The 12820-nt window shown below is 35.7% G+C and overlaps 1 protein-coding gene across 1 annotated transcript; it reads right to left on the bottom strand.

Annotated features, from left to right (window-relative positions):
* Positions 1 to 823: 823 nt before the first annotated feature.
* LOC122679318 (myelin P2 protein) lies at positions 824 to 5624 on the bottom strand. Its single transcript, XM_043879913.1, has 4 exons — positions 5281 to 5624; positions 3214 to 3386; positions 2902 to 3003; positions 824 to 1879 (listed from the first exon to the last, which is right to left on the bottom strand). Exons 1-4 carry the CDS (start codon positions 5351 to 5353, stop codon positions 1829 to 1831), a joined length of 399 nt encoding a protein of 132 aa, XP_043735848.1. The 5' UTR covers positions 5354 to 5624; the 3' UTR covers positions 824 to 1828.
* Positions 5625 to 12820: the final 7196 nt, after the last annotated feature.

The following is a 12820-nucleotide window of genomic DNA, read 5'->3' on the forward strand; positions in this document are numbered from 1 at the left end:
CCTCTAGATTTTACATCCGTTGACAATTGTTATCTGAGCCAACTTTGACTGAAATGGTTGGAAAAATGTGTTTTTCCAATCCCAGCATTTTTTCCACATTTACCAGTCAGTCTATGACATTCTACTGTAAGGATGACACTTTCTTCTCCTCTCTCTCATCCTCTTTTTCTTTCTTTTTCAGTGTATTCATGGATTCTTCTCTTTCTCCCAACGTTTTATTAATTTATAATTTTTCAACTTGTCCCCATTTTGGTCAGTTGAGAGTACCCTCAAGCTGACGCTGATATTTTGGTGACACATCTCTATTATTTTTTTGAAAACATCCTTAATTTCTGGCATAAAAAGATATTTTACACTTATGTTGTACCTACTCTGCTCTCACATAGCCATTTCTCTAAGGAACCATCATTCCTTCTAGTGGGGAATATATTAGACACCAAGATCTGAGTGCTGGGTATACTCATTCCCACAGAGTTGTCTTTGCTTCTAAGTTCTTTAGGTAGAAAAATCTAAGAAAAATATGCATGTGCATACATACCCATTGATATGATTTTACATTTATTCCAATCCATTTGTACCTGGTTCTCGCTTGTCTCTCTTCTGTCATATTTGCTTGTTCCTTCTTCCAGAAGGAATATTCTAGCTGCTAACAACATCAACACATCTTCTCATTTGCTCAATCATGTAATATATCTGAAATAGTTTTATTACTTGGGCAGAATGTTACCCTATTCTTACCTGCCAAAAATAAGTTGGACTCAGTAATTTCATGCCTAGTTAATATTCAAAAGAAAAGGAACTCATATTTCCACAAACAGCCTTATACAAGAATGTTTATAGCAGCTTTATTCATAGAAGCCAAAACCTGGAAATAGCTTATTGTCTTAAGAGACGAACGGATAACTAAGCTGTGATATATTTATACAACGGAATATTACTCCATGATAAGAGGGAACAAATTATTGCTGCATGCAACAATATGAATGAATTTTTAAATCATTATGCTGACTCTAAAAAAGCAAATAGAAAAGAACACATAATGCATGATTCCATTTATGTGAAGTTTGATTACAGGCAAAACTAATCTATGGTGATAGAGACTAAATCACTACTTGCTTCTGTTGGCGCTGGGACAGGACAGGACATTGACTGGGAAGAAGTATGAGAAAGCATTCTGGGATTAGGGAAATGTGCTATATCTCAATCAGGATGTGAATTATATGAGTGCACGCATTCGTCACAATGGTTTGAACTCTATCTTTAATATCTGTTCATTCCACTGTCTGTAAATTAGCCACCTTGTCTACGACCACACCACCCTGAACATGCCTGATCTTGTCTGTAAATTAATGCTTAATTTTCAAATTGGTTGGAGTAGTAGCTGCTATTTTTAGCTGAAGCTAGAACTCCTCATTTTAAAACAGATTCTTCTAGTTTGCCTCACTTCTGATCCTCTAACCCCCATCACTCTCCTGGTTTTGAATGCATTTGAACTTGCTACTCTGATCAATTTACTTACTTCCTTTTACTATCATTGCAAATATTTAAGATATAACATAAGTTAGAAAGTCACAGATAATCAAATAACATTATCCGTTCTTTAGGTCTGGCCAATATACATACTTTAATCTTTAATACAGTAAAGACATGCATACAAACTGAAAGTGTTTAAATAATACTGAAACTTAGATTAGTCCTCAGTGTAAGACTTTGCTTATCTGATCTATTAAGAGCAAAAACAAACTGCAGTGTAGGCAGGTCTTGTCAATGGAAACAGCTGATTTCTGATATCAGATGATCAAATATCACTTCAGTAAGGAAACTTTTCTCAAACCTTCTCATAAATTCTGGTGCAGACCACATCCTTCATCTTACATTCCTTAATAAAAAAGAAAGAGATTAATTGAATATCTAAACCTCAAACTAAGGTACAGCAAATTTGTATTAATAACAGATGTTATAAGAAATCTCATAAGATTAAACTCAGAAATCAAATATCAATATGTCAGTTGATATCTGGGAGTTCAGAATCATGGCTGTTGAAATAGGGGAAACAGTTTTAACATTGATCTAAGTTACAACAGAGTTATATTTTTTAAGTGGCAAGTTTTTATGCATTATTTGCACAGATTGAAAGCTATTAAAACAGTGGTTTTCAGGACAATCTGCACATTTGCATCATCAGGGGAATATTTAAAAATACCAATGGCTCCTCCTTCCTTAAGAAATTTGCTTTCAATTGATCTGTATTGGGGCTCTCATATTGGTATTTACTCTCTATGTAGATCTGCTGTGGAGCTAGGGATCAGACCCTCTGTACTAAAGGAAAAAACATTCAAAGTACCACATGAATCTATAGTCAATGTATGTCTTGATTAGTGAGAATAGCACCTCAGACAAAAAAAAATTGTTAGAGATCATCTCATATAACCTTTGTCATCATTTTTATCTGCCAACTACAAAAGGTCTCCAATGAGCTCAGTTTATATTGATGACATGTTTTAGTCCAAGTTACTATGGATTCTTGAAAACAATATGCTTAGATATCTACAAATATACTGCAACTGATCGTTTTGCAATGTGCTTTGCTTGTAAGACTTAGACTTGCTTTTGCTTTTCTCTTTGTGAGTCTAACATAACTTGTCCATACACTAAAAAAAAAAAAACCATCATTTTTAGATGTTTCTAAAATAGCAGATAGGTTTTGTCACTTCTAAATTCTTGAATCTGAACCTGAAGTACCTGTAGATGACTCTATAGTTTGAATATCAAACATTAACTCTGCCTTTATTCTTAACCATTTTTTCCATTTGTAGTCCAAAGAAGAAACACAGTTTTGAAAATAACATAACCATTTTCTCTATTTAAATAGCATTATTTCCATAGTTTAAAATTACTCACCACCACCATTTTCCCATCCACCAACTTTCTCTTTATTGTTGTCTCTTTGCCATCCCATTTCTGTACTTGATTCAGTGAGCCTCTTGTCAAGGTTACAGTGCTCTGCAAAGACACATTCATATAATTGAATTTCTAGGACTTTGATTAAAGAAGCAGTTCATTCAGTATTGAATTATTTTCATAACAGATGTTTCATGAGGCACATTTATTTTTCAACAGAATACAGTGGGCTACCCTTTTGAACACTAGTGGGAGTAATCTGTCTCAAAGCAGTAGATGGAACTAACTTTGAAGAGAAACAATAAAGTTTACCTTTGTTTTTCTATTGTCAGCTGTGGTTTCTTCAAATTCCTGGCCTAGCTTGAAGGAGATCTCTGTATTTTTAAAGGGACTTTCAGTTCTTATAGTTATAATATCCCCTTTCTTGCTGATGATCACTCTGGGTTTGGCTAAATTTCCCAGTTTTCTGGTGGCTAATCCCACACCTGAAAATCAAGATAGTGTTAGAATTTTGTTGACCAAGAGAGCATCTACTTAAAGGGATTATATGGGTGATTATAATTCTATACTCAGCTGTGCTTCATGTGTGAGGTGGCAGATAATATCACTTACTACTAAGGACCTCCTCCCATGTTTCATCACCTGATGGAAACACATGTCCACCAACTTGGATATTTAAAATTTTGTTGTTACAAAAGTAATGTCTGAAGATTTTAAACACAAAAGTATTTAGCCTAAATAGTGCAAGTCATCTACTTTTACCTCATCCAATCCCATGCTCCATTAAGAAATACTAATTACAGTTTTGTATGGATCATTCCAGACATTTTAGTTTGTACAAATAAATATTGTAGGTATATTTTTTTAATGACACTGTGACCTATATATGCTCTTCTATGATTTTTTTTCCCTCAGTAATATATTATAGATATAGATAAGAATTCCTCCCACATCCTTGATGGAAACTCGTTTCTGAAAGTTTTTGTAGCCCCTAAATGTATTTGTACCAGTGCAACTGTTGAAGATAAATAAAAAAATTAAAAAAATATATTTTTCCATTTGATAGCAAAACAAAATTAGACTCAAGTATCATTACTGTATAACTTAAGATTACAGAAATACATAGAAAAATAGAAATGTGAAATGAGAGAGATACAAAAAGAAAAAAATAGTTATATATAAATATACATGTATTTATAGCTATATATACATAAAGAAGTGTGAAGAATTAGAGTCAATAAAGGATTATGAACTGTATTCTTTTTTTCTAATTTTGATTAATTGTTTCTTATTTGATGTGATTTTGGACTATGTTTTTCCAACTAAACTTCTGCAATAGAGCCTAAGAATCTACATTTTACCAAGCCTCAAGGTGTCTTTTTGCACTTTAAAATTTGACAATGATTCAGTTAGGGAGTCTTTTATCGAGATGTTCTTATATTTTGCTTCTACCTCAGCCGTACAGTGAAATCCATAGATCCAACCAAACTTAGAGTATGGATCTAGTCCCATAAGTTCCCATAGTTTTCCAGGCAACACAACATGATTTTGCTTCTTTTATCTAAAAATAGAAGCCTTCTTATAAGCTTTCTGAATAGGTAAAATTACTGGTACTTTGATGAACATAGAAACCTGTGGTCATTGGCTTCTCTCTCTCCTTATTTATACAGCTCTGGAAATTTCCAAAGACTATTCATACCTCTTGTGCTCATATCTATGGAACATATCCTAGAAATAGTTGCAAATAAAGCTGATGATGGTCATGACTAGACTTTCTGTCTCTATCCACTGTATGATATTAGTGTAACCGAGCTTGAATTCACTGTCATAACACACTTCTTTTTTTCTCAATAACTTTCCTAGACTGAATATCCTGCTTTATGAAGCATTCACTTTTCACAGTTTATCCACATACTTACGTAATAACAGACAATCTAGAAGTAGAGAAAGAAAATTTCTGGCTTAGCTAAAGAGTACTTTTAAATTGAGGTTTTCCATTAACTTTAGTATATTTAACTCTTTACTTCATGAGCACTTTAGTTGTTATAAAGCTAACTTTCAGAAAAGCCAAAGAACGGGTTGACTAAGTTTCTAAGATTTCTTTCCTCTGGGTTTGAACCAAAATCCTATTGATATGAAACTGCTTTTGAAATCAGTAGGCATTCTAATGCATTTAAGCAGCTCTTTGAGTTAAGTCTATTAAAATTGCCACAAACATAGTGAAAATTATCTGATTGACACAATGGATGATTAATCCCAGAAGAGGACTGTAAGCTGTGCAAGCTCCCAGACTCCTGGGAAAGGAGTTAGAAGGAAATAGTCAATGCATCTTTCTCAAAAAGGATCTTCTCAGTTAGAACAACAAAGAACATTTCTTACCCAGAGCTTTCATGTACTCATCAAAGTTCTCACTGGAGACAAGTTTCCAGGTGCCTAAGAATTTGTTGCTCATTGTGATGGATGAGAATTCAACCCAGTGATAGGTGAGATTCAGGAGACTCAAATGAGATGCTGAAGCCTCAGAAGATTCTTTTCAAAGATGTCTGAAGCATGTGACTCTCACAGAGACCCAATAGGGAAAAGCAGTGTCAGGACTGGGCAATGAATGGCTCTTAAATCATCCACTGGGACAAAAGAAAACCTCACATAATGTCTCCTTCAGTCTCCAAAAATGTTTATAAAAATCAATGAGAGTACTATTTGAATCTTTAAAAATTTTGGTTGATCTTACATTTTTAAGAAGTGCTTCAGTCCTTAACACTTTGAAAAAGAGTCCATAAATTGAGCCCTATGCTGTATAAATTATATGAGCATGAATGAATGAATATGTGTGTGTGCGTGTGTGTGTGTGTGTGTGTTTAGGCATCTCGCTCACTCTCAATCCTGAGTCTGCACAATTAAGAATTCTTATTGAAAGAGAAGAAAGAGAGGAAAAATGTCCATGAGTATTGTGATAGTTGCCTCAAATATGTTGTGGGAGAGAAATGCAGGAGAACAGTGTGAGGAAGTATTCATAGGTAAAGGAGGCTTGGAATAGTTGGCATATCCAAGGCAGGCAGAGTAGGCAGACAATACGGTCAGTTTATTACAGCAGAGCACAGAAATTGCTTTCATGGGTGAATAAAAAGTAGCACTAAAACGCAGTCTTTGACCATAGCAAAGATTTTAATCTTAAAAAAACCTTTTAGGTCCTAATTAAGCAGGTTCTTGGTTAATACAACAAGTTTAAGTCCTTTAAAATAAGTCTACAGTTTACAAAGGATATTCTATAAAAATAATATATATTGAAAAAGATAATAATATATTGAGAGCTCAATAGTCACTGTGCTAAGTGCTTCTTATGGATTATTTTATTTGATCCCTTCAACAACTTCAAGAGTAAGGCATTATTAATACATCCATTTTACCAATGAGAAAACTGGAACTTGGGGAGGTTAGGTAACTTGCGTCCAAACTTGAATAAGGAGAGGTATGATTTGAACCTGGTATCGTTTCTCAGTGCATAGATGTCAGACCATTATTGTACACTGCTTCTGCTATAATGTATATACTGGAGGTCCTGGCCAAAGATCAAGCAACACTGCCATCACCATGACTGGATAGAGACATTCATTCTGCTTAAACAGTAAGACAAGTGTGACTTCTCAGCTGGTCCAGTGGTTTGGAATCCACTTGCCAGTGCAGGGGACATGGGCTCAGTCCCTGGGGTGGGAAGACCCTAAGTGGCACAGAGCAGCTGAGCCCAGGAGCCACAACCCCTGAATCCATGTGCTGCAACTAATGTAACCCGCATGCCTAGAGACTGTGCTCTAAAACAAGGAAAGCCACCAATGAGAAGGCTGTGCACCACAATGAAGAGTAGCCCCTGCTTGTGGAAACTCAAGAAAGCCCACACAGCAATGAAGATCCATCACAGACAAAAATAAATAAATCATTTAAAAAAACAAAAGAGGTGAAAATCAAAAGATGACGTATCCAGGTTATATGATACTTCAGACTCCCAGTCTTAGACCAACGGGAGCAAATATGAAAACACTTTGAACATAAGTGTGGCTATTGGGAATATCAAGTTGATACCATACCCTTTCCTAACAGGTTTTTCACACTGACTTTAATCCTGGCCTTGAGACAATGGATATTGCCAGGTTACATGTTTAGTACACAGTTTGGCACTCTTCCCAATAATTAAAATAACCCATTATCAATTTACCCACAACAGGTAGAATCACTGACCTCTAGGTTTCAGGTTACTGATACCATAGTTGTACCATAACCATTGCAGTTATGTGTTTAGAGAGTTGTTGGGTTAAAAAAATGCAAAATCATATACAGTGGGTCCAAGTATCATCTTAAATTACTTGTGCCTGGATAGCGCAAGGTGGAAATGAAATAGTAACTAGAACAATTCCTCTGTTAGCTGGCTAACCCAATCCTAGGCCTGAAGAATGTAACTGGAGGAAGTATATTGTAGAATAATAGAAGAAACAGCTATGAAATAAAGGGTTTTTGATTAGCAAAATGTGTTATTTTCTAAAATACTTAATAAAAATGAATAATGCTAGGACTTGTGTCTTCAAAAATTTAGGCATTCTGCCTAAATCTATATGTAGATTCTAAAAAGATAAACAAATGAATGTATATATAAAAATAGAAACAGACTCACAGATAGAGAAAACAAGTTAGTGGTTACAAGTGGAGAGGGGGAAAAGCAGAGGTGCATGTTAGGGGTGTGGATTAAGAGATACAAAGTACTTTGTATGAAACAGATAAGCAACAAGGATATATTATTTAGCATAGAGAAGTATAGCCATTATCTCTTAATAACTTTTTGGAGTACAATCTGCAAAGTGACTGAATCATTATGCTGCTCATCTGAAATTAACATAATGTTGTAAACCAACTATACGTCAATAAAAAAATAAACAACCATGCCCATAGGGTTAATTCTGAACTCTCAGCTCAGTCATTCTTCTCTACCTTTGGAGTGACAGTCTTTAAATTTCAATTAAATCATTTTTCCTGACATTTTCTAGTATATCTTCATTTAGCGCTCACTGCAATTAATCATTTAACATGTTAACTTTTATTAATTTTAGACATTACTTCATTAATACGAATGTCATGCACTGTAGTCTTGATTCCATGTGTGTGGAGATAATGTGTGATTTTATTCACATAATATAAAGTAAAAGAGAAGAGTAAAAAAGCTGACTTCATGTCCCATCATTTCATGGCAAATAGATGGGGAAACAGTGGAAACAGTGACAGACTTCATTTTCTTGGGCTCCCAAGTCACTTCAGACAGTGACTACAGCCATGAAATTAAAAGATGCCTGCTCCTTGGAAGAAAAGCTGTAACAAGCCTAGACAGTGTATTAAAAAGCAGAAGCATCACTTTGCCAACAAAGGTCCATACAGTCAAAGTTGTGATTTTTCCAGCGGTCATGTATGGATGTGAGAGTTGGGCCATAAAAAAGACTGAGTCCCAAAATATTGATTCTTTCAAACTGTGGTGCTGGAGAAGACTCTTGAGAGTCACTCAGACAGTAAGGAGATCAAAGCAGTCAATCCTAAAGGAAATCAACCCTGAATATTCTTGGAAGGACTGATGCTAAAGCTGAAGCTCCAATACTCCATACTTTGGCCACCTAATGCAAAGAGCCAACTCACTGGAAAAGACCCTGATGCAGGAAAAGATTGAGGGCAGGAGGAGAAGGAGGCGACAGAGGAAGAGATGGTTGGATGGCATCACCAACTCAATGGAAATGAGTTCGAGCAAATTCCGTGAGATAGTGAAGGACAGGGAAGCCTGGCATGCTGCCATTCAGGGGTCGCTAACAGTCGGACACAAGTGAACAATTAAACAACAACTATTCATATAAAGGTCCAAGTACTTAACCCCATGCATGTATACAGTAGGTAATCATTTGTTTACTGCCTGAATGAATAAATGAAATGTAAATTTTGTACTTATGAGGGGTTTTCTTTGCATTAAATCATATAGCAAATGTGAAAGCATCTAAAGTTCATGCTTATAATCAATAATATGATTCTTCTAAACTTCCTTTTCTCTTCTTCTCTTCCTTCCATTTTTCATACACTCTAGAGTCATGGAAAGAGCAAGGCTGTGAGTGACACTTCAGTGTAAAACTTAGTTGTAGTACTCATTCCTTCATTTAATCACTCCATTGGTCAGTGGTAAAGCAGATGGTTCTTTCCTTATTCAGGATGACACTATCTTATGATAGCACTAGGAAAGTGCATGTAAAATAATTCCAAGGTTTGTTGTACATTTGCTCACTGCATGCACACAGATAATTGCTCAACATGAGTTTATTGAACTGAAGTAGCACTGGAGATAATATGGTGAATGAAACAGCAACTCTTCCTGCCCTCATGGGCCTTATACTCCAGTTAGGAAGACATGCGTTAAACAGACACTCAGAGACATTTTAGAATATGCAATTATAATTTTTTTTTATCATTTGCAGATGGAGACAATGAATGACACTAAAGAGTCAGTGAGCCATTTCTATGTTGGAAGATACTTTTCATAATTTCTTACACACCAGATACCCTGAGACCAATAGTCTTATTTATCTTCAGAACTCAGACACTAGGGCATCTGGTGCTCCTCCAGACATCTATTTGACCGAGTGTGACAATGGCAATTCAGGCTTGATAACTTCCTCTTTCATGTTGCAAGTAAGTGATTTTGTCTCATCTTAAAAATGCTGAGATTAAAGTTGTTTTCTTAATGAAAATCATTTCTTGGCGCTTTCTCAGCCACCAGTGGGTAATTGATTTTTTAGTTACTATGGTGACAGTTGCTTATGCTGCCCAAAGGAAGTTAACAGCTTTTCTTTTGTTGAATGGCAATAAACAGAGGGAAGAAGTAGCTTGTCCTTCCTCCAAACAATGCAATTAGCTTTGTTTTTACCAGGCTTGGACATACATGGCTTCTTTTCCAGAGACTGGTTTAGGATTTCACATCATTATTCCCAATAGAACACCTGAGATCTGGTTACTCATTCACTGGGGAGGTAACCAAAGACAGAATTTCTGCATTTCAATGTTTTTCTCTAGTCATTACAGCACAGAAAGAGCTTGTCACAGTTTTTTCTACTCCATTTGCACTTCTTCTTAGAGAGAAAGTGATATCAACAGCATTAAAATAGGTAGTATTTTTCAGGCATTAGCACAAAGAGCTGTAGGAAACTTTTCAGGACTCAGCCATCTGCTCCCTTTTAGTCTATGGGAGAAGGCAGTCTCTTCAAAATAATTCACTTGCGAAGCATAGTGAAAAGTGTGTGAGTAAATGTGTGAGTGTGTGTGTGTAGCTTTATTTCATAAGGAACAAATATAAACTCACAAAAATTCAGATGATTTTCTAACCATGTGTTATCCAGATTGACTACTTTATTTTCTTGATTACGTTTTATAAAATTTTTCAATAATTGAGATGGTATAATGTGGTTTATGGGCTTCCCAGCTGGCATTAGCAGTAAAGAATCCACCTGCCAATGCAGAAGACACAAGAGATATGGGTTTGATCCCCGGGTCAGGAAAATCGCCTGGATGAGGAAATGGCACCCCACTCCAGTATTCTTGCCTGGAAAATTCCATGGACAGCCTGGCAGACTATAGTCCATGGGGCAATGAATAGTCAGACATGACTGAGTGACTGAGAACACACAATGTGGCTTACACACACATATGTATGTGTACACACACACATGCACACACACACATGTATTTCAGATAAGGTAAAGTTAGATCAGAGAATCAGTTCACGTATAAACTGTACTTTCATTTATTCATGTCAAACCATGCCTTCCTTCAAACAATGGAAAACTAGTTTTGTAGTTAAATTCTAGCCTATAACATGCTCATAACTGGGGATACTTGGTGAAAATGCGTTATCTTAAATGGGCACACTGACTCAGTAATGTGAGCTGCCTCCATGAACCCTAGAATTTCAGAAGTTTAACCCAGAAGTTTATTTCTTGCTCCCTGTCTTGTCTACTGCAGCTGCTCCTGACCGATGGGTAGATTTTCTCCATAGAGAAAGGCTCAGAGGCCTTGAATCCATTTGTTCCATGCCTATAGATCCCTTCAGATTTCAGTGTCCTCTCCTCCAAGCAGCCAGGGGTTGGGGGAGATGAAAAAAGTCACACTTACCTCTTTATTCTCTTGACTGGGAAGTGGCACATGCCACTTCCACTGAGACTCTGATGACACCAAGGAGACAGGTGGGTACTGAGCCATGTCTGGCTTGCAGATGCTTCTCAAGCCAATACTGTATTGGCAAGCCCAGATTTCAAGTGGGAAATTAACTATCTCTTCTGTATTCAAATCTGGGCACACTAAGTCCTGACATTATGTCTGACTAACTAACTTAAAGTCTATATTCTGATAGAATGTTATAAGGAACTTGGAATACTGGTCTAGCTTTACCACCTACCAAATGGATGGCATTTGGATTGTAGCTTTATCACCTATACAGTATTGATTGTCCTGAGAACCAAAAAAAGAAAACCTTTGTGAAATTGTTTTGTAACTTATGTATTGACAGATGAACTCTATTTTACAAAGTAAACCAAAATTGATTTCTTCCAAATCCCATTTCTAACTGATTAGTTGCTCCTAGACCCCGCCTACCTCTGCTGTAACACTCTTCCAATCTTACTTTGTCTGCCCACTGTTTTAGTGCACATGCCTTCAATTCTGTGGTTCCTATTCTTTGCATTCTAATTGCCTTATTATCTGGGAAGGGGATGTGGGAAAAATGAGAAGACATGAGGGATCCTCTGTGCTGGCCCACTGAAGAATGAATGTGTCATTTAGCCTCATCACAACCTTGTGAAGTAGGCAATCTTCATTTTGCAAAGGAGAAAACCAACGTGGGTAAACAGCTCATTCAAGCTCACAAAACGGTCAATGGCAGAAGCAGGATTTAAGTCCTGCTCTGTCTCCTTCTCAAATTTCATTTCCTGCAATGTATTTCGGAGGGTAGCAGGCACTTCCTGTTCTGTCATGAGGCTGGTTGTTAGAAGGTCCCTCCCAATCCTGACCCTTTCAAAAAATGACTCAAGGTCTAGATACCAACCTTCAAAGTGGACAGATTATAGTTTTCTGTAAATGTTTAAAATAGACATAAATTGAGGATTAGGTTATGTCTTGATTTCTTCATCCTAAATTTCTGTCTATTTTTGTTACTACCTTTGAAATAGTCAGTTGTCTTTTAATTTCTTTCAAAGCATGTTCTTTTATGATTATTACATTTTTGTGCAAATATATGAAAATTAAATACACCAAAAATGTTCAAAATAAATTATCTTTGCCAGTGGTTTACTAAATAGTATTGGGTAGCAAAAAAAGAAATCTGGTGAGTTATTCATGGGTAATAGTATTAATCATGTTTTTAGTATCTTTGATATTTGGATAATTAATTCTTTTCTGTAAACTTCAGTGTGAATTTAAAATGTAATAGTTTATCACTAAGTTTTCAGTCTAAAAATATTCAAAAATATATATTTTATAGTTTATAAAATCTGTCACTTCCTCTACTTCAAATCCTTTCGGAAAGTGAATAATGGCTTTTTATTGCTCAACAGTAATTGTCATTATTATCCTTTTTCTATAAATCCAGTGCAACTTGACAAGTTATTTTATTTGTTTTTAGATAAATGGTGACGGTTTTTGAAGTTAACTCAGATATACCGAGAGACTGATCATGGGAACGTCCTTAGTAAAGACTGATAATTCTAAGTATAAACTTTAATGAATTTTTTCTTATAGAAATATTAAAACAATTTGAGAATAAAAATAAAATCAATAGGGTTTGAAGATGCCTCTGTTACTTGTAACAATAAAAAATAGTTGTGAACTCTACCCTTAACTCATTTCTATTTGCCAT

The sequence above is a fragment of the Cervus elaphus genome, chromosome 21 (genome assembly GCF_910594005.1).
Source record: "Cervus elaphus chromosome 21, mCerEla1.1, whole genome shotgun sequence".
NCBI classification, from domain to species: Eukaryota; Metazoa; Chordata; class Mammalia; order Artiodactyla; family Cervidae; genus Cervus; species Cervus elaphus.